The sequence below is a fragment of the Hippocampus zosterae genome, chromosome 11 (assembly GCF_025434085.1).
Source record: "Hippocampus zosterae strain Florida chromosome 11, ASM2543408v3, whole genome shotgun sequence".
Lineage (NCBI taxonomy): Eukaryota > Metazoa > Chordata > Actinopteri > Syngnathiformes > Syngnathidae > Hippocampus > Hippocampus zosterae.
This window is the reverse complement of record NC_067461.1, coordinates 10703921-10728322: the sequence shown is the minus strand read 5'-3', so window position 1 is coordinate 10728322 and position 24402 is coordinate 10703921. Positions and strand designations below refer to the sequence as shown.

Sequence of the window (24402 nt, the reverse complement as noted above, 5' to 3'; positions counted from 1 at the left end):
ATTGTGAAAAGGTCATCTCGACAGAAACATCCACTGAGGAAGGTGAGCGAAGTCCGGTGACGCGATGGGCACAGTATTTTAGTTACTGGGAACATCAAACGACCGGCGGAAGAAGTTTCAAGACACCTTTGCACTCATTTAGGGTGTGTTTCTGTCGACATGCTAGAATATCAGTGGTGGTATGTCATTTCCTGTTATATGATCACACTAACACATGGTCGACTGTTCTCCTTTTTTATATGGTATTTGTGCTCTCCTTTAGCACATGTGAATGGGGATGTATTTTTTTAATAATAACCTACATTTTGCAAATAGATCTAGACCAGGGGTGTCAAACTCATCTTTGAGGCCGCTTTGGGGTTACACCTTCCTTCCGTGGGCCGGTACGACGGAGAAATTTGATTAAATGGTTATATTTTATGATATATCAGAAATACAATGATGAAATTATTTGCTAACAACTACACATGGATGAATTGTGCCAATTCTGAAGCCAGTCATATTTTGTTCGATTATTGTTTGGTTGAGTGTTTTAACAGGTAACAAAATTATCACAAAATCTCGACATTATTCATATAGACTTTGGGCATTTCGGTACAGATTTTAGCAGGGTTTATGGCAGTTGATGCGCGTCAATTGCTTTCACGGGCCACATAAGTACATGGGGTTTCGACTTTGACACCTGTGATCTAGATGATCTGGGGAAGGGAAATGAAGAAACACATTGCGGCACAAATTGTTGTATACTTTTTTGTTTTGGTGGCAAAAGTATTTTATTTATAATCGGTCTAGTCGATCTCATTATGAAAATAAAAAATGAGAAGTGAACACACCATGAGTGGTAGAAAAGAGCACAACTTTTTTATTTGGGTTTGTTTTGGAGATTGAAGTGATTTGTGTACTGTGCTCCTCTGGTGATGTTGCTCGGCTGAAATTGAATTTATAACCGTTTTTTGATTTATTTCTAGTTCAAATGGTGCATTGATTTGGTCGTAATGGTTCAGATATGGATTTTAAATACATTTCTTAGGTGATTTTATGCGTTTACGATCTTTTCTTTGGTGGTAAAAGGAAAAAGGAAAACGACCCAACGGTGATGTAGTTATTCTCTGCAGAAAGTTGAGCTATTTTTCATTCTTTTGTTATTTTATTTTTATTTTATGTTACTGCGGATACGGTGTGATGAAGTAGTGTACTTCTAATGATTTTGAAGGCAAATTATGGTTATCGCAGGCGAGTGTTTTTCATTTTCTGGTGTCTGCGCATTGGTATCACTGCTTTTGCCAGTAACTGTGTTTCCATCAACAGCGGAGGATATATAGGGGGCTGCGTTATCGTCGATGACGGAGAGTAGCCTTCTCCGGTTCCGGCGTGGCGCCTCCTGGAGGGATGGCGATCCCACCTATATAGACGCAATTGGGGTTCCTCGTGGCGTGCCAGATGAGTATAAGTTGGTTAACCAGATTGCTGCCGGTTGGGAATCCATTTTCATTTGGGTTACCCCTAATAAGAATGTTGACAGGATCAACTACCTCCACTACAACGTCCAGAGGCTCGGAAATTTTACTGAAGAAGCCGTCTTGGCTATAAAAGAGCAATTGGCGGCCACCTCCCTGATGGCGTTTCAGAACCGCATCGCGGTTGATATGCTCTTGGCAGAGACCAATGGAGTATGTGCGATGTTTGGTGACCAGTGTTGTACGTTCATACCTAACAACACCGTGCCTGATGGCGCCCTCGCCAAGGCCATTGGAGGCCTCCGCACCCTGACTCGCCAAATAAGGGCCCATTCCGGCGTGAATACGTCCTTCTGGGCGGAGTGGTGGCATAAGGCCTTCGGAGAGTACAAGGATTTGGTGTTTTATGTACTAATCTCTTTTGCTCTTTTTGCAGCTGTCTTGACGTTGTGTGGATGCTGTTGCATTCCCTGTATCAGAGTGCTGCTTATCCGGCTTATTACTACGGCTGTCTTGCCCACGACGTCTAAAGTGAATGAGATGTATCCTCTGTTGTTGTTTGATGGCAGTGATTCTGGTGTTGATTATGCCTCTTCGGATGATGACGTGATTTCGCTTCGGCATCAGGGGGTCATAGATGGTTTTTAGTCGTTTTGCTCCCTGCCCCTGGGTGTAACTATGTTTGCGTGTGCGGCATTGACTCCCCTGAATAAAGACCGTCGGGAAGGTTCTGTGTGATGATACGTGCAAATGTAGGATGAACAGGGGGGAATGTTGGATTTATTATTGTTTAGTAATCATACATTCACGTATTATTCGGTTGATTCTCGTGTCGTCATTTTATGCTCGCAATGAAGAATGCTTCTGCCTGTCAGTATAGTTTGATTTTGCTTGCAAAGAAGAACGCTTATGCTTGCAATCATTAGTTGGCTTTGCCTGCAATGAAGAACGCTTATGCTTTCAATAAAGATTTATCCTTTATTATTTACTCACATCTATAATCATTATATGTTCTTCATTATGTGCTCACTTTTGCTTGCTGTACTGTGTGAGAAGTTAGGGTCGCAACCACCTTTCCGAGGACGTGGCTGGGAAGAGATAACTGTTAAGACTAAACAGCGAGCAAGGCTGAACCGTGAATGGAGACATCAACACCAGCTGCAACGGGATGTTTATGTCTATTTGCACACATGTACGTAAATTGCACTCACATACACACACATAGTCAAACAAGTTCAGTGTGTGTTCAACAGCCCCCACCCTTTAGGTTGGACACACCTATGTAGTAGCTTTTCCCAATAAATGAGGAGGTGAAGGGGGAGATCGTTAGGGTTCCGTGTGGAGAACTGAAACCGAACGCTTCTCCTCGTTCCCTCCTGGTACCAGAATCGAGTCTCCTGTCTCCTCCTTTTGGTTATTCTTGAGTGTCAATTTGGACCAACCTGACATCTATGCAGAGACAAACCCCTAGCATTCGTCTGATAAAGCCAAGCACGATCATGCTCAGAGTGCAAAACTCACTCCATTATGTGGACAAACAATTTTCAAATCAAACGGAGCTGACGTGCAACAGCTTGGTCTCTCTTGACATGCCCATAAATACTAAATAGCAAGCATGGAGCACAGCAGTGTCTCTGAAGTCACATTTCACAGTGACAATGTTCAAGACATGCCTGAGGATGATCAGCACCTTGATCAAATCACTTCATGAAACAAAGAAAGAAGGTGAAAATAACAGGTGGGGGTGGAGGGTGAAGAGATACACAATGAAAGCAGCGTTGCTAACCTATTTAGGAGGCATCAATCAAAATCGTTTGGAAAATGACAGGCACTTTATATAATATTGGTGAAGGGGATTGGCCAGATGTTGTGTCAGTAGCATCCATTACAGCTATTTAGATCCTCAACGAGAATAATAAACTACACCTATGAAAGGATGACTTCAGTGCAGTATTTCTTCGACTTTGGGTGTGTTGTCCTCTTCTCATAAAAACGCTGCTGTTGTGTGAGATTTGGAGCTCTATTTTGGCAGACAGGCGCTTCATAAAAATGGTCGCAGTCTAGTTTCGTGTGTTTGGGACCACATTGCGTCTCACTGGGTGTTCTGGTCCACTGGGCTGCCTCGCCCCTGACTTTTTCGTCAGAAAAAATAGACTGCGCTCAGCGTAAAAACGGGCGATTGTATGTCAGCACACACACGGACGAACGGTCATTGGGGCAGGGCAGGCTCCAATTGCCTACGTTACATGCGGGGCCGACTAAATCATCCGCAAGGGCTGATCTTGCAGGTTACCTGTATAAACACACTTTACATGAGCCAATGTCATGCACGGAACCCAGCAAATCTATTTATGCTTCCGCTATGTCAAGCTCACAATCATTGCATGGGAAAAACGATTCTCTTGAATTTACTTAATTGCATTTAATCAAGAGATTGGCAGGAAATAAAATCATCTGGATCCAGACACACAACACATCTACTTAGAAAGTGTATCTGGATCCATGTGATTTTGTTTTGTGCATCCTTTTGAGAAATAAAATTGAATAAATTCAACACACAATTTTTTACCATGTGTGTGTGTGCTTAGATTCCCCATTTTAATGCAAATGAGGAGAGCTTCTTCCACCGGATGGGAAATGGCTACGTTCCATCTCACAAAGGCACACAATTGCACAAATGCCAACCTTCTGCCCAATTTTTCCTGTACAAAGCTTAGGAAAACACCAAAAGAAAGGAAACGACCCCCATGCACACAGTTGCATTGCGGTTTGCACTAGACTTGTGCTGGGAATGAAATTAGGGCCCTAGGAATCTACCACATGTGAGTATGCAAGTGTCACTTTTGTATTCAACCAAACAGCCCCAGATCTCACGATGTAAAGTTGTCAGTAAATACAAGCAATATCATCAAAATATACAGCATATACTTTTGTGCCAATTTTGTTTGGCGATGTGACATGAGATTTTTCTTGCATCTGCCTTTGCTCAATAACACTGATCTAACCCATGGTTCAGTATTCATTTTTTAGTCTACCTGTCCATGAATGGAGGCTTTTTGAAACAATGCAATATTCAATCATGTGAAAGAGAGACAAACAAATATAGTTGCCAAGTTTATTATCAGCATTAATTTTTAATTTTTTTTTTTTGTAGCATTGCATATAGCTTTGCAAGAGGTATGTTACAGTGCAGTGGTGTAGTGAACGTTGCCAAGTGGGATGAGTGCATTTTCCCCTTTGAGGCCATTGGAATTCTTGTATACATCCAGGAACCACTAATGTATCACTCTAGTAAAGATGATCCATTACCATCTGCCCTATAAACTGAATGATTTAAAAACCAAATCCGATTTTACCATTGCAATTGACCACAACGAGTGGAAATGATATTTAATACAATCCTTTCTTATGGTGAGCCAATGAAGCACAAAAATAGAAAGATTTCCCCCTTTGTATTTTTCTTGCGTTCTACACTCTTGCAGTAGGAGTGTTCTCTTTCCAAAACCGCAAGGCCTTTCTATGTATAGCATGCTTCTGCATGTGGTGCCTTTTGCACTTTTGAAGACCAGTGGTTAGCAGGTCCTCCAGACATCACCTTTCAGTGTGGAATTTGCATGTTCCCCCCCCCCCCCCCCACCCCACCCCCCGAGCTTGTGTGGGTTCTTTCCGGGTACTCCGGTTTCTGACCACAGTCCAAAAGAATCTTATTTTTAGGTCTAAATTGCCTAGAGGTGTGAATGCTTGTCTCTATGTGTCAGTGTTGGGAATGACAGATGAGCGATCAGTTGAGGGTGTACCGCACCTTTCAACCTAACACAGCTGGGATAGGCTCCAACTTCCCCGTGACCTTGAACAGGATAAGTTGTATTTAAAAAAACTAAAATAAAATGGATGGATATCGGAGATGTGCTTTTCCAGCACTGCAGCTGCATCCCATCATGCAGTCACGGCAGCGAAGGGAAATGTTCAATCTAATCAGAAGGTCTGTTTCGCCTCACTTGCATTCACATCACCATCATAATTCACACTTGTTTGAAAAAGCTGAAATCTGAACACTTTTCACTTTTGTTGCAGAAACCTTTGACACACTTCATGTATTTTGCATTACGTGCATTCATTTGTTCAAGAATTGAACATTGATTTTTTTTATTTTTACCTTTTTATGCACCCTTACATCTTTCAGACAGAGAAACATGAACAAATTGAAGAAAAAGACAAGATAAAGATAAATCATTCAAGGGCTCCTCTTTTCTGATAAGAGTTCAAATAGGTACAAAATTCATTGATTTGACATTTATGGAAACTCTTGTATGGTAACGATGCCACTACTTTTTTGAAGTGGCTGGAATCTGGTTTTGTCCTGTCTCTTGTTTCTTCTCACCACCCTACGACAAAAAGCAAAGTCAATTAAAAATTGTACTTCCTCAGTGAGTAGCATTTACTTTCTTGCCACATCAAGGAGCAGGAATCTGTTAGGGACATATTCAGTGGTGTCTTGAGATACGAGTAGCCCGACTTAAGAAGAGTTTTGAAAGATATAAGCCATCATTGGGCAAATTTTATGCATTGACATATGAATGTAACATAATGAATGCACTTAAAATTATTTTTAGATCGCAATATGATTTTGAACTGTGGAAGTCAGCCAATGGATTGTTTGGCTTTGGAGTTTACCATTGAAACAATGGTCAGTACTTGTTGCTCATGAATGGACTCACCGCATTTTACATAAAAGAGCAACAAGCCCGAACAAAATTCCCACCAGCAGTGTAGCCACACAGCTGTAGAGTAGATAACCTGATGAGACAAATAACACATGCAGTTATTAGATGCAGAAAGAAATAATAATTATAAAGTGAATGATGAAATGTTTATTTGGACAGGTACCGGATAGCCGGCTGTGAGCTTCGTCTGATTCATTGATTGGAGGAATATTAGAAGGACCATGTTGCCTCATCCAGTGGGTCTCTTGAGATAGAAATGAAACGTCTTGAAATATTGTCCGTCTATAAAAAGTGTTGGCTGTGCATCACGGACCCTTTACTCACTAAAGTGTGATTTGTTGTGAAGCACGTCATGAATCCTGTTGCATGTGTCGAGATCAGCACCATGTATTTGTTCGCACGTGCACGGATGGTGCAGTGGAGTGCCCAGAAGTGCCACAAATGCCTTTCTGCATTCCAAATCTCCTCCAAGGATGAGAGCCGGGTTCATGAAGCCCAAACATTCACTTTGAAGAGTGATGTCACCGCAATATGATTCCGCAGAGCTCCAGCATTTGGCTTGAAAGCTTGTGAGCAATTCTCTGCAGCACAACATAAGCATGCACAACACTGAGGTACAGTACAGTACACCTAGGCAAGACTGACACGAGCGGCTGGAGAAGGGATGTGATTGGTTGGCATGAGGAACAGGGTTGAGGAGAACAGGTGCAAGCAAAAAGCTAACGAGGAAAACAAGACTTGACAAAGGGAAACAGGGAAAACATGACAATTCTTATTGAAACATAGTCAACAGCAGAGATAATGACAGTTAGCAATAGCCCTATCTATTTGAGGAGCGCTTTTTTTGTTGTTCGTCAGCGGATGATGCACCCTGCATACCTGCAACGCCGCTTCTCCAAACAGCGCCTCACAGCTTCCTGACAGATCCAAGGTTCACCTTCACATGCGCTGCCATGTAATGCTGCTTCCATTTGTAAACAACTTGCATCTAAAGGATCACATTCGCACATGACTAGCCTCTCGGCTACGTGGTGCGGCATGCTACGATAGAAACGTTGAGTTTCTTGGCCACAGCTCTCATGGTCGCACTGGGACTCTATGCAAGTCTGAAGGACGGGTGCCAAATGTTTGTTGCACACGCCGTCACTCACACAAAGTCTCATTTGTTGCGTGCATGATCCAGCAGCATCCTCTACGAAAAGAAAGACATGCAACGCGTCTTGTCTTAGAGGGGCATGAATGCAACGTCGATTTGTGTGAGACCAAAGCATCATTACCAAATTCAATGAGAGTGCTTGATTGCCAGTCACTCAGTGTGCTTCTCTTGTGTGGAGCTACACCACAAATAACAATGAGAGTGATTAGTTCCATCAAATTCTACAAAAGCCTGTTAACCCGGGAGTTAATTTGTGCCACAAAATCCTTTGTTCATCCTTATGATCACCTTTGGTAAACAGCAATAATGGATCTGACAAATACTGCACCTGGCCTCGACTCGCATTGTGCCAGAAGAGCTTGTGTGTCCCTGTCTTCCTCCCAGGCGCACACACACCCTGGCAGCCCGGCAAATCGGTCTAATGCAGTCTGGATTGTCAGGTTACACACCTCTGTGCCTTTTATTTGGCATCCTAAGAATGGAAAAACAGGCACATCTGAAGAATGGAGAAACAGATTGTTTGTTTTTTTTACATGCGAGCACACCCTTGTGTGCAACAGGTGATCTGATGTGCACACAGCAGAGGGGAGAGAAGTCATTGCATATTGTCTATCTATTGAGTTATTATATACAGAGACTTAGCCCAAGCGATTCAAGCGAAGAAACAATTCGAAAGACCTTCAAGGGACGACGTTAGTGAGAACATTTTGTTATTGAGCATAGAAAAGCATTCATTTACCCTCACAGATGCGAGTAAAAAGTGCCTTTTGCTTTTTGCATAAATGTGAAATGCATGTCGCACAGTCGGAGTGCGAAGTCTTGCTGGCAAGGCTGCAAACGTATGGAACTAGAAATCCTAAAATGAAAAAACAAGAAAGAAAAGAAAAAGAAAATTATTGGTCAACATGATTCAGTCGCTGGTCAAACTCTGAATGGAGGTGATATTGATGATGATTTTGACAGATTGGAACATAAACAAGGAAGGTTTGTTGTTCAACTTTTTAAAGAAACACACACTCAACACTCTAATTTTGTTTTTAAAATCACCTTATAAAAGTGATATGAGATCAAAGACTATTACATTTAAGACAGCAATCCCCTCTTTGCCATGTATATTTAAGGTTGTTAAAAAAAAAAAAAAAATCAACCGCATCACCGTCTTTCATTTGTCATGACCAAAAGTAAAATACCAATGCAAGAAATCTCATTTCCGTTTCACACATTTTCTGAGCATATGCATAACTTTAGGCTACGGCTGAAATCAATGCAACTATGAGTCCTGTAATGAAAAGCACACTCTTCAGTTTCTCCACATGATCTGAATCCTGAAATCAATAGCTGCTCCTGTGCCAATTTCAATGAGTGAGACTCACCAAGAAGCAGAGCATGTTTTCTCTGCATGGCGGCTGCTCAAATGGCAAACGCGGTTCTGCTTGTCGCTGTTGTTGCTGTCTCTATTCTGAACGCCGGGATAAACGCCCACATTGAGCACAAATACATTTACAGAGAGGCTGCACCTTTCACAACATAAACAAAAGATATAATCCCTTCCCCTAATATGGCGTTTCGCATCCAACCTATTAACACCTCAAAGCTAGTTCAAGCCAAAATTATTAATTCATTCGTGGTCTCTTTTAGGTGCCTTAGCTTGTGTGATTTATTTATTTTTTCTCATTTTGACCAAAATAAATAAATTGGTCCACGCTCCAAATAAATCACAAACTTTCCTATTAGCCTAAAGTTCAAAACTATACTGTAGTTAAATCTTAGCTGTCAAACTCAAGGCCAGAGTAGGCAGGTCTGGCACGCCTCATCAAGACATGTTGAGTTTGACACCCATGCTATACATGGTCATTTTTTTCGGCTAAAAACACCTTACTATACATGGTCGTTTTTTTCGTCTAAAAATGCCTCACTATACATGGTCATCTCTTTTAGGGTTAAAACGCCTTACATTGTCAGGCATTTTAAGCCGAAAAAAACCCCAACCATGTATAGTAAGGCAAAAAATGACCTTGTTAGGGCACTTTTAGCCGAAAAAAAATGACCATGTCTTGTAAGGCGTTTTTAGACGAAGAAAACGACCATGTATAGTAGGTGTTTTTAGACAAACAAAACGACCATGTATAGTAAGGCGTTTTTAGCCGAAAAAAACGACCATGTATTGTAAGTTCTTTTTAGCCGAAAATAACTACCATGTATAGTCAGGCATTTTTAGCCGAAAATAACGACCATGTATAGTCCGGCATTTTTAGACAAAAAAAACGACCTTGTATAGTAAGGCGTTTTTAGCCCAAAAAAAACTACTATGTATAGTCAGGCATTTTTGACAGAAAAAAACGACTATGTATAGTAAGGCTTTTTTGGACGAAAAAAAAGGCCATGTACAGTAAGGCATTTTTGGACGAAAAAAAAGGCCATGTATAGTAAGGCATTTTTAGCCCAAAAAAAAGGCCATGTATAGTGAGGTGTTTTTAGATGAAAAAAAAGACCATGTTTAGGAAGGCATTTTTAACCGAAAAAAACGACCATGTATCGTAAGGCGTTTTTAGCCGATAAAAAACGACCATGTATAGTCAGGCATTTTTATCCCAAAAAAACCGACTACGTATAGTCAGGCTTTTTTGGACGAAAAAAAAGGCCATGTATAGTAAGGCATTTTTGGACGAAAAAAAAGGCCAAGTATAGTAAGGCATTTTTAGCCCAAAAAAACGTCCATGTATAGTAAGGTGTTAATAGAGGGAAAAAAACACTATGTATAGTAAGTCGTTTTTAGACGGGGAAAAAAAAAACGACCATGTATCGTAAGCCGTTTTTAGCCAAAAAAAACGACCCTGTATTGTAAGGCGTTTTTAGCCGAAAATAACGACCACTATACATGGTCGTTTTTTCCGGCTAAAAATGCCTGACTATACATGGTCGTTATTTTCATCTTGTTCTCAAAGACTGGACAAATTGAAGTGTTCCAAGCAAGTATTTTGTTGCTTTTTTTTTTGGAGCCTTTTTAATATTAAAATAAGTAAAAAGCCTTTTCTTTGCACGATAATTGTTGCTATTTTCAGTCAGTAGGGTTTAAATTTGTCATAAATGTTTAAAAGAAACGCTAAAGTTAAAAGAGCCGTTTGAGAGCCAAAAAATGTCGGCTCTTTTCACTGAGCCAATCCAAATGAACCGGATCACCGAAAAGAGCCGAAAATCCCATCACTACAATACAAATAATTGTAGAAGTATTTCTCCCGTGTTGCACAGAAAAACTGTTCCACCATAAAAAGGCGTACAGATCAAATATTCTGCAGGGCCAAGCAGCTGAATAGCACAGGTAATTTGAAAAAAAAAAAAGAAAAAAGGAAGGAAAGAAAGAAAGAAACTATCTCGTGATGAGGATGTGCATGGAAACGTACCCTCTCTTGAACATCTTGTAAGTCAAGCACCACTTATTGCACTGAAGTTCTGAAGAACTGAGTCAGATATCGTTAAGATCAAAGGGATGCATTTATTCAACCACATTTCAAGTAAAAATAAATTAATTAATTACATAATCACCGAATACATTTTGATGCAACAACATACCATGTACATAAGCATATATAAATAAAACACAATGAATGGACATTAGGTTGATATGAAATCACTATTCTGTTTTGTATATCTGATCAATATCTGATCTCAAGGAAAGTGTTTGACTGTGGAAATTTGCCAACATCGACTGTGTTTTATGTTTGAAGTTTGCTGAAGAACATTTTCTTTCAGGAGCAAGAGGTTCTTCTTGAGCACATCACGATAAAACAAATCTTCCATAACCCCCCGCCCCCTTCAAAAAAATCCAACATATTTTTACTATTTCCCAAGAGCAAGATTTTGTTGTGTCATGATTTGGACCCACACCTTTTTCTTTGCCTCACAGTTTGAATGACAGGAATCCACTGCTGAACTAGAAAGTGGGAGAAGGCCCCGTTGGATTAAATAGCATACTTGGCTAAGTGTGCTTTTAATTAAATGTGATGTGTGTGTGTGTGTGTGTGCGCGTATGTGTGTGTGTGTGTGTGCGCGTGTGCCTGCGCGTGTGTGTGTCCTATTTCTCCAAAAATTCTGATTTTATTCCTATCATTATTCCTATCATTAATAAACTCAAAATAATTTTCTCTCTCAAATGACAGTTTATTACTCCCTTAATCTGGTTGTATTGAAAATGTTTCCTCATGATACATGGATTTTATTCCCATAAATTAGTCTTTTTTTCCTCATAAGATTTGAATTTGATTCTTGTAAAACTGCAATTATTTCTTCTAATAATATGACTTATTCTCACAAAAGTACACTTTTTTTAGCCTAGTATTCCATTTCTTTCTCATATATGTTTTAGTTGTAAAAGTAAAACGTTTTTTCCCCTGTAACAATACGATCCTATTCTATCTCTCTTATTTTTTATATTTATTTATTTGCATGTGGTTCGAATGCTCCTTTATATTTCAGAGATAAAACACTATTTTTAAAGCATCATACAGATACTTGGCAACTCTTAATTGCAAGCAAGACAGGTGTTCACTAAGTAAGACAACAGCAGAATTTAGTTTACAAAAAGTACAAAGCAGTACAAATCATTTTTTTTAACAAATTAACAGATAACAGATTAGCAACAAAGTCAGCAAGTAACCTTGGTGATGTCAAGTGTACAGAGATGACAGTAAACACCCTGTGGAAGCATATCCAAAAAAAAAAAAAAGGTGAAACATTGACATGAACAAAGAAGAAGCTTGGACACAAAAGTTTATTCAGAGGATGAGCTCTCAGCATGTCTACGAGCCAAAAATCCTGCAAGCAAGATCCCAAACATTTTAAAGCTCATTGGTCCCCATCAATTCAAATTTCAAATTTATATTTTGAAATCGCCCCGCGACTCTTGTGAGGATAAGCGGATCGGAAAATGAATGAATTTTAAATTGCATCTCATCAAAGATGTTTGAGGCAACACAAACCCAGCCATAGTGGGACTCTACTCAGCGATTTGGTTCAGGGATTATTACTTTAGATGACAAAGAATTCTCCTTTTTACTTTGAAATACAAACCAAATTAAATCCAATTTAAATTGCTTTCATCGAGGTAGATGCGTAACAGGTCGTATCGGCACTCATTTTGTCCTACATTCCTAACAGATAGAGTAGCCGTTAACCATATATAATCTGTAAAGTGACCGATAGTGTAGTATAATGTCAGGGCTCTATATTTGTGCCAAGCGCAAATCTGGTGCGAAAGGCGGTCTAACTATGCAAAGGGCCATCTACACCAAGTGTTGGTATTTTCGCAGATGCACGCAGCTTGATGCAGTTCGAAACATGCGGTTGGTTATCCAACTGCCCACTTCACAGCTTTGTGGTCTTCCAACAGCCAAATGAATATCGTCCACCCATTGAGGCCGGCTTGTAGTTTCTTATATATATGTTCTATGAGCACCTCAGCCTGCGACAGGATCCGGGTGTTTTCTTTTGCCGTGTCAAGGACTATCAGTGTGCCTTTGCGGCATTTACTCAACTCAACTTTAAAAACAACCATAGCTGCATACAAAGTTGGACCGGAAGTAAAAGGAAAAAAAAACATTCATACATCAATATTTACAGGTAATGAGACCCCCCCCCCCCCCCCATTTCAAATGGCAGCAAAACAAGTCACCTGTGTTCCCGCCCACAAAGGCAAAACGCCTTTTTAAAATGGGCCATGTTGTACGGGTCTGCGAAAATACCAAAATTTAGTCTAGCTCACGCCTTTGCAGATACATAGACTTTGGGCATGAAAAGAGAGTCCGCAATCTGCCGATGATCTTACACCATTTGATCTGATATGTGTGACACATTGTCCATGTTGTGAACATGAGTGGACAGTGACTTTCGACTGTCTGTGCTCATTCGAGTGCGTATTCTCTTCGGTCTCTCTTGGCCTGGAAGGTGACAATGGCAAGAAAAGGCTGCTTTGAATTCTTCACGGAACTTCCCTAAGCAAAAGAAAGAAAGTGAAATGCACTCAGAGACATTTCGAACATGATTCTCTGAAACACACTCATGTATTTGGTCGAGCAATGATGCTTCACGACTACTGCTGCAAACGCAATGGACGCTGAATTAATGATGGTGACAGTGTAAGAGCGGCGCCGAGGACATTAAAGCCTAGTATTAATTTGCATGAGAAAAAAAAGAACGACATATACATTTCAAATGGATTCAGACCATCATTTCTATTTCTCTTTCTCGTCTTTAGTAGGGTTGATGATTGAATTTGACACGTGAAACTAGAATCAATCAATTAGCAACTTATATGAATTAGAATACTTAATAAAACTGTTCACTTAAAAATAATAAAAATAAAACATACAACAGAAGACATAATTAATATATATTTTTTAAAAACAGTTAAAAATGTCAAATATAAATATTCCAGAAATTAAATAGAAATAAGCCTAATAACAGAGATTTAACAAATGAAGTAATCCTTAAATACATTTTAAAAAACAATAGATCATATAACTACATTTGTTTTAGTTGCCAGACTGCCCATCAAACCATTGATCCCCAACCAGGTTGACGTAGCTCACTAGCGTGGCACAAGGGACCACAAGACATGATTATTGTCCAGTTTCACTTAATTTGCTCGAAGATTATTCTAAAGTCCAAATATATATCTGTTCATCTATCTATGCCAGGAATGTAAAAGGACAGGCACAACCCAAGAAAATGCTCCTGCGGTTGTAAAAAGGTACAATAAATCCACACATTATATCTATCTTGACTTTCTGTGAGTATATCAGGTTTGTGTTGAATTAAACTCCCACTCAGCCCTTTTGCGAATATCATCATTATTTAAGTACCGTAATAATCCTTTTTGGTGTGCTATTTTTGTTTGGTGGTGGGGTGTGCGACTTTGCAAAGGGAAACACTGCACCAGAGGGCAGTAGGGAGCTAGTGTTAAAGTGCTCCAATGGGGCATGTGAACAAACTCACCACTGAGGAAATTGTAGATGATGGGATTGAGTGCACTGTTGGCATATATGAGCCAGTGTGAGAAGGTAAACCAAGCATACACTGTCTCTCGGTCACTCGTCTTCTTGAATGTCCCAAAGACTCTGCGGGCAAAGTGCAAATCAGCATCAGTCAGAGTTCATTATTTTTTTCACATCTTAATTAAATTCACTTGACTGGTTTGATGATATACTTTTCAACAGTCGAAGAGCAGAACGGACCTTTTCATCACATTGAGTACGCTGATTGGCAAGTAGCACAGAGCAAACACAAAGAGTACCACTATCAGCATACGAGCCGTCTTGCGCCGTGCCCGGATCTGTTTGATCTCAGCACAAACGGTGCTGGTTTTGACCCGCACAGACTCCCCCGGCCCCGCAGGGGCCGCGGAGCACTGCATAGTCTTCCACTTTCTCTGCAATACTGATGTGCTGCCAGGAATCTGTCAAAAACAAACACAGTAAGCAGACATACAGTGCCGCGTATTTGATGGTTCAGAGAAGTGTAGCAGTGCCTTGAGAAGGAAGAGTACGCTCACCTGTTGACACCACAGCTTGTGAAAGATCTGGATGTAGGCCAACACCATGAGACATAAGGGGGCAAAGTATGTGACAATGAAGAAACAGCTGTGATAGACCCTTGGGTAGATCTCAGCTGAAAGGAGCAAAGACAAAAAGCGCATTGCTGACTTGACTTTGTCGGAAACTGTCGGATCTCAAGGATTGACAGTTCTGACTGAGTTCACTTGTGCCATGGGAAACATTTTTTCATTGTGTTAAGTTCCACTGTTAAGTCTGTTTTATAAAAACAGACAAGTCGATGTGTTATGACATTGAACAAAACCATAAAGATTGGATTTTGATATTAAATCATAACTCACTGATAATGTATTCAAACATGAATTTCGGTGCATTGCAGGTCATGTTTTTATTAAATAGGAGTCTGATAAGTCTGATACGTCTTTCCTCGATAATAAAAAACACAGTACAGGTTAGTGGAGATTGTGGGGCATTCCGGGATGAAAATGAAGCTTGGAGAAGTAACCACTGTGTCTGCTAATTTTTCTTTTTAGTCGTTGATGCTTTTCACAAGAATATTTAATCATCTGTAAGCGTATCAAGGTCATGATGTAAAGTGAATATAAATGTATTCTAAATCTGAACCTGCCAAATTTGACTGATCAAACAAATCCCCCGAGGGCATGAAGTGAGGCTTTATAACTGTTCAAAATTAAGCCGTAATCTTTCGTGTTAGCATACCAATGCGCAAAGGTACATGCCGTTGAAAGATGAATGCTACGTTCTCTAGCAACTTATACCTGGACATCCCTAAACATTTGAGTCATGAAAATATATCCCCTCAAAGACTCTGGTGGGTGCGATATATCCCGCGGAGCCATTGTGGTGCTTTCCACGCTGGGATGAGAGATGCTAGACACCAACTAGCTCAAGAGCTAGCAAACCTAATCGACTCTGTTGCACTTGTCTGGGCGTTCCGGTGTACCAAGTTTGATAACAGAAGTTGGTCTGCGCTTGGCGTAAAAACGGGTGCATCATCATTTTCTTGGCAGGGCAATGGTCTAGTTCAGAGTGTTTGGTAGATGAGCTATGCCTCACTGGGAGTTTTTGCCTTGCGCCCAGGCACATCTGCCAATTAGTTTTTTATTTTATTTTATTTTTTCAGATGCGCAAAAAGCAGGTCTTATGCGATTTTGTGCATTTGATCAAAACATAACATCCAGATAAATTCAGCGCTCTACGGAGTGTGGTGGACGACATGGGACTTCATTCATAAATGTCATACCAGCTTGGGACAATCTCTCTGACTCATTGTATAAATACATTCATTGAACGGGTTATAATTACCATCTTAAAAATATTTTAATAGCACCGCCGTCACTGTTTTTGGTGTCAATCATTGATGCACACTCAGGGGTGCATGGCTGTCTCCATTGCCCATGTCATATGCACGCCCAACTACATCATCTGCATGGGGAGATTTCGAGTTTACCTTCCAATGTCCTGCACGGACCCCAGCGATTCTCTTTCTGTTACCCTGATGTCAAGTCGGGGTGTCATCATCTAAGACAGCTTTGGCCTGAGACAGCCCCGATAGGTTCTAATGTCAACTATGACCCTTGTAAGGAAAAGCAGTATCAAAAATAGATGGATGGATCCATCACGCACCTTCCCAGTGTTCATCACACACGGTGAACAAACTGGTCTTGTTTGTGAGGGACGGCAGCAGACTGCTGGTCTCCATCACGATGGCTTGGGGGATCATGATGATGCACGACACCACCCAGATGATAATAATGCTCTTGCAAGCCCTCTTGGCAGTGCTTTTGAACATCAGCGGGTGGCAGATGGCATACCAGCGGTCTTGCGCAATGCAGCTCAGTGTCAGGACTGACACTGAGACGGAGATAGTCTAACAAAATAAGCAAGTAAACGTCAGACAGTCACACACAAAACAATTCACAACCTCAAACTAAGACAACGTTGTGACTGTGGCTAAAGATGAATTATGAAAATGTCTTGATTTTCGAATTTTATACGACTTGTTATCATTACGTCATTTTTGACCTCAAACTTATTGAATTCTTTGGGCAAGAGGTGGGACACAGTGACGGCAACAACGGCCAGTGGCTAAAACTCAGTTGAGAAATAAACAACTTCAGTTTATTTTGGGAGAAACTCCTAAGCATTTTCAGTGTTGTACTGACTGTGACTGGTTGTGCGGCCAACGAAAATAGTTTGGAAAGTGGAACAGCGCATTTCCAGTGAGCTTTTTTCATGCTTCGTTATTGACCTGAAGCCTGTGCACTTCCTATGTGTCAGACTTTATTTTAAACCAAATATATATTTTAAAATAAATAAATACCTGTAAATAGGGCACAACTTTGCAAAGCGTCTGTCCAAAGAACCATGTCTCCGTGATGTCGACTACTAAACTTGCAGGCAGGCAAATGATGGTCACCAAGACATCAGCGAACGAAAGGTTTACGATGAAATAGTTGGTCACGGTGCGCATGTGCCGGTTTTTCCATACTGCAAAACAAACTGAGAGAAAGAAGGTGCCCGGTTATGGCATTCTCCAAGACATGATGCGTAGGTATCACATGGGTGAGTTCGTTCACCTCTCAGAGCAACACAAACACATTTGGAAATTTTGCGAGTTGTTTATCTTCCATGACAACATCCATACATCCATTTTCAAAAACACTTCTCTTGTTCAGGGTCACTGGTGCTGGAGTTCATCCCAGCTGACTTCAGGCATATTCGGACTGCACTCTGAGCTTGTTGCTAGTCAGTGGAGGCCACATACTGAGATGGGCAATATATGTATACATATACTGTATCTATCTATAGACAGAGAGAGCGAGAGAGAGAGAGAGAGAGAGAGAGAGAGAGAGAGAGAGAGAGAGAGAGAGAGAGAGAGAGAGAGAGAGAGAGAGAGGAAATGAGCTTGATTGACCACATTACATATTGATGTAGCTGAAGTTGTGACCAGCTTTAGCAGACATGGAAATACCTTTTGAGTTGCAGCATTCACCTAACTCAGGAATCAAACCCGCTGAGCGAAAGCTCTGGACGCCAGTTCAGCTCAAAACACTCTTATAAGGCAAAGGAAGTAAGCTTTTCTATCCATGCAAGCTAGCATCCATTACACAATCTGAAATATTTTTGGTGGTAGGGAAAGGTGGGGTGGTGGGGACAGACCTTTCTTGAAGTATATGGCAATATCTGTCCCTGATTTAATTTTATAGTTGTGTACGTATAATATGATAAGGCTTGCAAAAACAGATGAGTGAGGCGTAAAAGCATGCAGTAATTTTTACCCCTGTTCATTTGTCACTCAGTATCTTTTAATTGATAAATATTGCTCACTTTTGCTTGTATGAAAATAGGAAAATTAAAATGCAAACTAAAGCATGACCTCATTAGTTAATTAAGGTTTTATGCCACAGGCACAAATTACTCCAAATTAAATTGATCTGAATTGTAATTTGGAAAAAAAAAATAATCACTGAGAAAGTCAACATGTGGCTTGTAATCAAAGTTTGCGTTACCTTTGTCCAGTACTGTATGTGGATGAGTAATCCCTCTGACTCATTCCTCATCGTGCTCTGAATCAAGACAATCGTATGTTCTCGCTAGTTTCATGAAAGAAGAAAACATGCAATGCAAAAAGGAAAAGCAGAGGACGCTTGCGAATGATGATGACACGGTTATACAACACACAACAATGAACTGCCACTCCCGTGTCCCTTGTAGATGTCCATTTGTACATTTAGAGACACGCCGCCCAACAGACAAATTGCTAATGGCAAACAAAGTGTCAGTGGGCGGATGATGTGTAACATCTCAACCGTAACAATGTTTTGTAGATGGAAAATGCTTCCTTGATGACAAGAAAGATTTGAAAGGACTTACTGAATCAGAGGAGAATGAAGACAGTTTTTATTTTTTTTTAAAAGCGTATTTATTCTTTCAGAAATGCTAGAGACCAATACTTTTTAGCTTCAACCCAAGGGTAATGATTGATGATGGTAATGATTCAAGTAATCAACGCTGGACTACTCACAGCATTCCTACCCACATATGCTAATGATATGAAACGGCGCAGATCAGCCACACTGCAAACAAACAGTGTGCCCACAGTAATTCAGTCAATGCAAAGTGCATACCGATCAATGCCATCAAAACCAAACATTGCAATTTGCTCTGCTGTAGTTGCAAACACAATTTTTAATCTACAAAGATGCTTTATTTGCTTTATTTTAGTTCATCATGAATTCTCGCGCACTTGTGATTATACTTCACTAAAATAACTATGCAGTGTTCTATGTATGTGTATAGAGAGATAGATAGAGAGACAGAGAGAGAGAGAGAGAGAGAGAGAGAGACGCTCGCACGCGCACACGAACATTTCTTCCTCAATTAAATTTTGAAAAATTCATCAAGACTTATCAGCACTGAGATAAGAAAAAAATGAGGAAACTACTCACCGAGCGAGTTGCCAATGAGTGAAACGAAGAACACAAAGATGTAAGCCACAATGAGAACCCACTCGTAATGCTTGGGATGCAAATATTCCGTCCAGATGTAGCGCAGAAGTTCATCGTCGTCCACGGTGGAGTGCGTGTGCAACTCCGTGCTGTTGGCCCCCTGTACCGAAAAACACTCCTCACATGTTAAGTCCCCAGTGGCCCCTGACATGATAATTGATTGTTGATGGATTTCTTCCCTGCTTTTTCTTCCTGGCGTCTGCCGTGAGTCTAAGCAGATGTTGACCGTCTTAGTGGATGCTGTGTTGGGGTCTTCTCCACTGGAGGATGGCGGAGATTGACGGCAGGTACCGTAATGAATGAAGCTGATGGCAGAGCGCCAGAGCGCCCCCCCCCCCCGCGCGCTCGCGCTCTCTCTCTCTCTCTCTCTCTCTCTCTCTCTCTCTCTCTCTCTCTCTCTCTCTCTCTCTCTCTCTCTCAATCTCTAGCGCCGGGGCCAAAGGTGCCCTAGTAATAAACAGATAAAACACTATCCACTGGATCTAAATACCAGGGACAATTACACAGTCTTGCCACCCGGTTCTTCATGACTGGTGAGGCATATCAACTCAGGGAGCTGATATGATGATATGTAATCAAAATAAAAAGCTTAGTATATGTATGTGTATATATATATATATATATATATATATATATTTTTTTTTTTTACTTTTTTACTTTATAATTGAAACATTTGTTATCAAAGCTTTGAATTATGCTTCACTCAATTCCACACTGTTCAACACTGCGGCAGCAAAAATAAATCAATGAACCAAACAAGAAAGATTTAAAGGGATTGATAACATGTTAACTTTTTTTTTTAATTAACACCTTTAAAAACACATTTTGCTACTTGCTGTCCACTGACACAAACATCATGCGCCCAAGACTCAGGTAAAGACCAATCACAGCTCAGCTTGCGTTACACTTTACTGTGAGGCTAACGTGGTAACCAGTGCAATATTTCCACCAAATGTGCAACATCAACGACCACCCAATTTCAGCTCTAATAAGGTCCTCCTCCCCCTGACCCTGAACAGAATAAGCAGTACAGAAAAATGGATGGATACATAAAACTGCAAAAAGAGAGGCATATGAACTCAATTAATCTCAGTGGTCTCCACTCCATCTCAGTCCATTGTTGAATGTTTCATTCTTTGCATGAAAGTCTGCCGTGCATTTTGATAAGAAACACTCGTCAGTTGCCTGGTATACTATTATCATACTATTATATTAAAAGTGATTTAATTAGTACTCCTTTGTGCATTGAAGCTTGGGGGAGCACCACTTTTGACTCATCCATCCATTAACTGAACCGCTCTATCCTTATGAGGGTCGTGGGTGTGCTGGAGCCTATCCCAGCTGTCTCAGGGCAGCAGGCGGGGTACACTCTGAACCAGTTGTTCTAGCAGAGAAATTATCATGTGGGAGCACAAGCAATCTCTCATCTGTGGGCCTTGTTTTCATGGCAAGTGCAAGTCTGCCGCAAAGTGCCGTCTAACTTTGTGCATGGATGGAGTTTTCTTTTGGTATTTTGCGAGACCAGCATGTTTTCGATGTGTCCCTCTTCCAAAAGACCTCATTCAAATGATCAGCTCATCAACAAGCACTGTCAAAGCCCCATAGCGATCCTGATAATTTCAACCATGTATCGGAGGACAGAAACATCTAAAACATGGAGGATAGGGGCCCTCAAGGACCGGAGTTGGTCATCACTGTGCTAGACTTTGTACAGGTAGAATTGGGCGGAACAAGGCATTTGCGCCATTGTGGGATGCAACGTAACCTTTTTGTGGCAACATCTCTCGTTTGCATTCATTTTAAATCATATTTGGAGGGCACGCTATACTTGACATCGAGTGAACAGAAATTGACCTGCTGCGGCGGTCTGTGCATGACAAAGGCAGGTAAACAGCAAGATCTCCCAAGGACCGCCTTAAACACACGACCGTGTGTCCCTGTGTGCTTTTCTCTCCCCCCCCCCCACCCCCCCACACAAGTTAAGCTGGCAGTCAGAGAGAGAGCCATGCTAAAAATATGATGATTATAATTTGTTCAATTAATATGATTTTTACAGTGATTCTGAGGACTGTCCGAATATTGTTTTCACATTCATGAATGGAATAGTTGACATTCACCACACACGTCTGCGGAATGCCGATCTTTTTACCTGAGGCTCGAAAAAATCCACCAAAATCCGCACTGCCATTTAGACTTGCTTTTAAGCTGTCTAAAATGTAGTCTATCTTTTGTCGCCATATTGGGTGGCGGGGACGGTAGTTTCATCACCCGGAACACCGAGCAAGGCAAAGCGCCTCTACCAAATTCACAAACACAGTAAACTAGACTTGCCCTGGAATGAAAATGGAGACGCCCAGAATGCAGTCTACTTTCTGTGACCGAGGGTGGGTCCAGGGAGAGGCAGCTCTATGGTCCCAAACACGCCAAACTTGCCCCGGCACCGAAAGGAAGTCCATTTTTACACCAAGCACACGGTTGACAGTCTACCAAATGAGGGCATTGCATCTATAATTCTGTGCATCAATAAACTTTAAAATCGCCCCATTTTAAAATTTGAAACTTATTGGAGAATTATATATCATGTTTGATGTATGTTTAGTGTAGTTCCGAGAACGTAACCTACGGTAATGCAGCCTTTTGGGGTTACAAAGAAGTGCGAAACGAAAGCCAGTTCCAAGACTCGATAAATGCAGGAGGAAGGACATCCAGGATAAAACAAAAGTATTAGGCTGAATAATTTAAAGAATTTCAAACAGGATCGCCATGGCCTAGCTGAATAACAACCACCACCTGTGACATTAACCTAAGAGTTTAGAATGTCCTGGAGGTGTAAGGAGTGTCCGATTGAGTGAACAGGTTATAGCTTATAATCGAGTGTGTTCTGTTAAATGTTTTAAGTAGTCACACCCCAAAGGTAAATTGTAGTAGGAGACATGAGTTCAGAGCATTGCAGGCAGCGAGAAAGAGCAATGATTGGGACAGATTTTAATGGACTTTGGTGATTAAAAAAAAGACAAAAAGAAAATTGGTATTCAGGACAGGTACATAAGATGTGTAGTTACTAAAAAATCCCAGAAGTTGATGAAAAATGGAAAGGTAGTTTGCCCTGATGACATACAGGCAGAAATACGGAAGCGTCAAGGAGAGGTGGCTGACTATTGAGTTTCTTCACCATAACCTGCTGTTGGTTACTTTTATCTACATCTGGGTTCTCCTCAAAGTCACAAACTAAACAGATGAGTCCTTCTTGTGAGAGGCCCCAAGTCAGCACTTAGACCAGGTGTGTCAAACTCAGATCCTGGAGTCAAATGAACAGGTTCAATGTCAGGCTTCCGCAGAGCTTGCTGATGATCTGATCATTTCAATCAGGTGTGTTGCAACAGGGAGACTTGGAAGACATGCAGGACAGCGGCCCTCCGGAAACTGAGTTTGACATCCCTGACTTAGACCATTGAGACCCTTTACTGAAGAGATGACATGACGTGATGACACGATCACATTTTAAATATGTTTATGTAAGCAAAGAGATTCTCCCTGTTGGCATTTATTTTCCCTGCGCCTCCTCTTCATGGATATGCACAGCAGTGGACCGTCTTTCAGATAAGCTTTTTTCTTTGTTTGTTTGTTTTTAAAGATATAGTATGTAATCAGCCATTGTAATTGCTTTATAAACACACACACACACACACACACACACACACTAGTTTTGAGCTTTCTATTCTGTAGCAGCAATGCCCAATGTGAACCGTGGCTTAGCCCCCCTCCACACCACCCTAAAAAAAAAAAGCTGTCAAAATACCCCCAGTTACAAACTGTTCACTTCACTTGCTTAGAAATTGAGAAAGTTTAGCACCGTTGCTTCTCACCCAAGGGGTGGTCATTATTTTAGAGATAACTGCAAGAGCACAGTGCAGAATGCTCAATGATCTTTGAAAAAAAATAATGTCGGCCAAAAAATGTTGAAAAAATAATCTCTGTTGACAAATCTATGAAGGGATGTAATTTAACAACACTACAGCAGAGAGCCACTGTTGTCGAAAAAAATCATTTCTACACGTTGGAATATTGCAAAAGAGTGCCTGTATAATCAACAATGCTATTGGCAAACTACTGTCAAAATAGATTATGATCAAATTAAATTATTTGAGAGGAGCATGTGATGCTAGTCTTGACCATTTCATCATGTTTGAAATCATGTCACCCAATATGATGGTGCTTGGAGCATTGTCTTTTTTGAGGTTGTAAAAAGTTGCAAGCTTGTGGGAAAAAAAAGATGTACAAGACTGTTGTACAAAATTGCCAAACTATTATCAGATTCTCTCCTCTCACAGGTATGACAATTTTGGTTGGGTTGTCTTTGTTTAATTTTAAAAAATGTAATGGCAAAACTGCTAGCTAAAGTCAGCGCTAAGGCATGCGATCAATTTCAAAAGTGCACATCTGTGTATCTGTCACTTCATTAGACAATTCCATCAGGGACTGTGTGATGCTTTGTCTGAATTTCTGATTCAGTCTGTTTACCAATTAAGAATTCCGATCTAGTCTGTTTACAAATTAACAGTTGAAATATAAATTACAAATGGCGTTCAGTCTCCCTACAAAGTGATGTAGCTCTTCTTTTCGAAGGAAAGATCAGATTGAAATTACAGCAGACAATGCATCTAAAATCAAATCCATTTATAACATAGGCGTCAACGTTTACCAAGACATCATGCAGAAGAAGCTTTATCACCTGCTTGCTGAGTGAAACTCAACAGACAGGTGATGCAACAGGACAATCGCCAGAAGGAAAGAAGGCAAGTGACAGTTTGAATTGAAAAAAAAAAAAGCCTTTTAGAGTAGCCCAGTCAAAGTCCTGACCTCAATCCAACTGAAGTCCGGTGGTATGCCCTCAATAGATTGATCCGCTTATCCTCACAGGGGTCGGGAGGGGCGCTGGTGCCTATCCCAGCCGTCTTTGGGCAGTAGGTGGGGGACACCCCGAAC

At 40.8% G+C, this 24402-nt stretch overlaps 2 protein-coding genes across 3 annotated transcripts; both read right to left on the bottom strand.

The window, feature by feature from the left end:
- Positions 1 to 2911: 2911 nt before the first annotated feature.
- Positions 2912 to 9233, bottom strand: gfral (GDNF family receptor alpha like). The gene is made up of 9 exons (XM_052079481.1): positions 8711 to 9233; positions 8077 to 8193; positions 7666 to 7809; positions 7459 to 7515; positions 7061 to 7373; positions 6506 to 6762; positions 6345 to 6425; positions 6176 to 6254; positions 2912 to 5842 (listed from the first exon to the last, which is right to left on the bottom strand). Exons 1-9 carry the CDS (start codon positions 8736 to 8738, stop codon positions 5752 to 5754), a joined length of 1167 nt encoding a protein of 388 aa, XP_051935441.1. The 5' UTR covers positions 8739 to 9233; the 3' UTR covers positions 2912 to 5751.
- A 1577-nt stretch (positions 9234 to 10810) lies between these two features.
- hcrtr2 (hypocretin (orexin) receptor 2) lies at positions 10811 to 22685 on the bottom strand. Of its 2 annotated transcripts, none has more exons than XM_052080544.1 (7): positions 19357 to 22685; positions 17229 to 17407; positions 16532 to 16775; positions 14884 to 14999; positions 14567 to 14787; positions 14328 to 14449; positions 10811 to 13324 (listed from the first exon to the last, which is right to left on the bottom strand). In XM_052080544.1, exons 1-7 carry the CDS (start codon positions 19565 to 19567, stop codon positions 13155 to 13157), a joined length of 1263 nt encoding a protein of 420 aa, XP_051936504.1. In that variant the 5' UTR covers positions 19568 to 22685; the 3' UTR covers positions 10811 to 13154. The 2 variants fall into 2 exon arrangements, with proteins under 2 accessions (XP_051936504.1, XP_051936505.1); XM_052080545.1 differs by lacking the exon at positions 19357 to 22685 and adding an exon at positions 18418 to 19143.
- Between the last annotated feature and the right edge of the window lie 1717 nt (positions 22686 to 24402).

Excerpts from the sequence above, each read along its gene's own strand:
- hcrtr2 (XM_052080544.1), bottom strand. The coding sequence starts at position 19,567 with ATGTCAGGGGCCACTGGGGACTTAACATGTGAGGAGTGTTTTTCGGTA. Across the intron at positions 17,408-19,356 it reads ACTCATTGGCAACTCGCTCG|TTTGTTTTGCAGTATGGAAA; the intron begins GTGAGTAGTTTC and ends TCTTTCTCTCAG. Across the intron at positions 13,325-14,327 it reads CATCTACAATTTCCTCAGTG|GGAAGTTCCGTGAAGAATTC; the intron begins GTGAGTTTGTTC and ends TCTTTTGCTTAG.
- gfral (XM_052079481.1), bottom strand. The coding sequence starts at position 8,738 with ATGCAGAGAAAACATGCTCTGCTTCTTG. Across the intron at positions 6,255-6,344 it reads AGCTCACAGCCGGCTATCCG|GTTATCTACTCTACAGCTGT; the intron begins GTACCTGTCCAA and ends TTGTCTCATCAG. Across the intron at positions 5,843-6,175 it reads GCTCTTTTATGTAAAATGCG|GGTGGTGAGAAGAAACAAGA; the intron begins GTGAGTCCATTC and ends TTTTTGTCGTAG.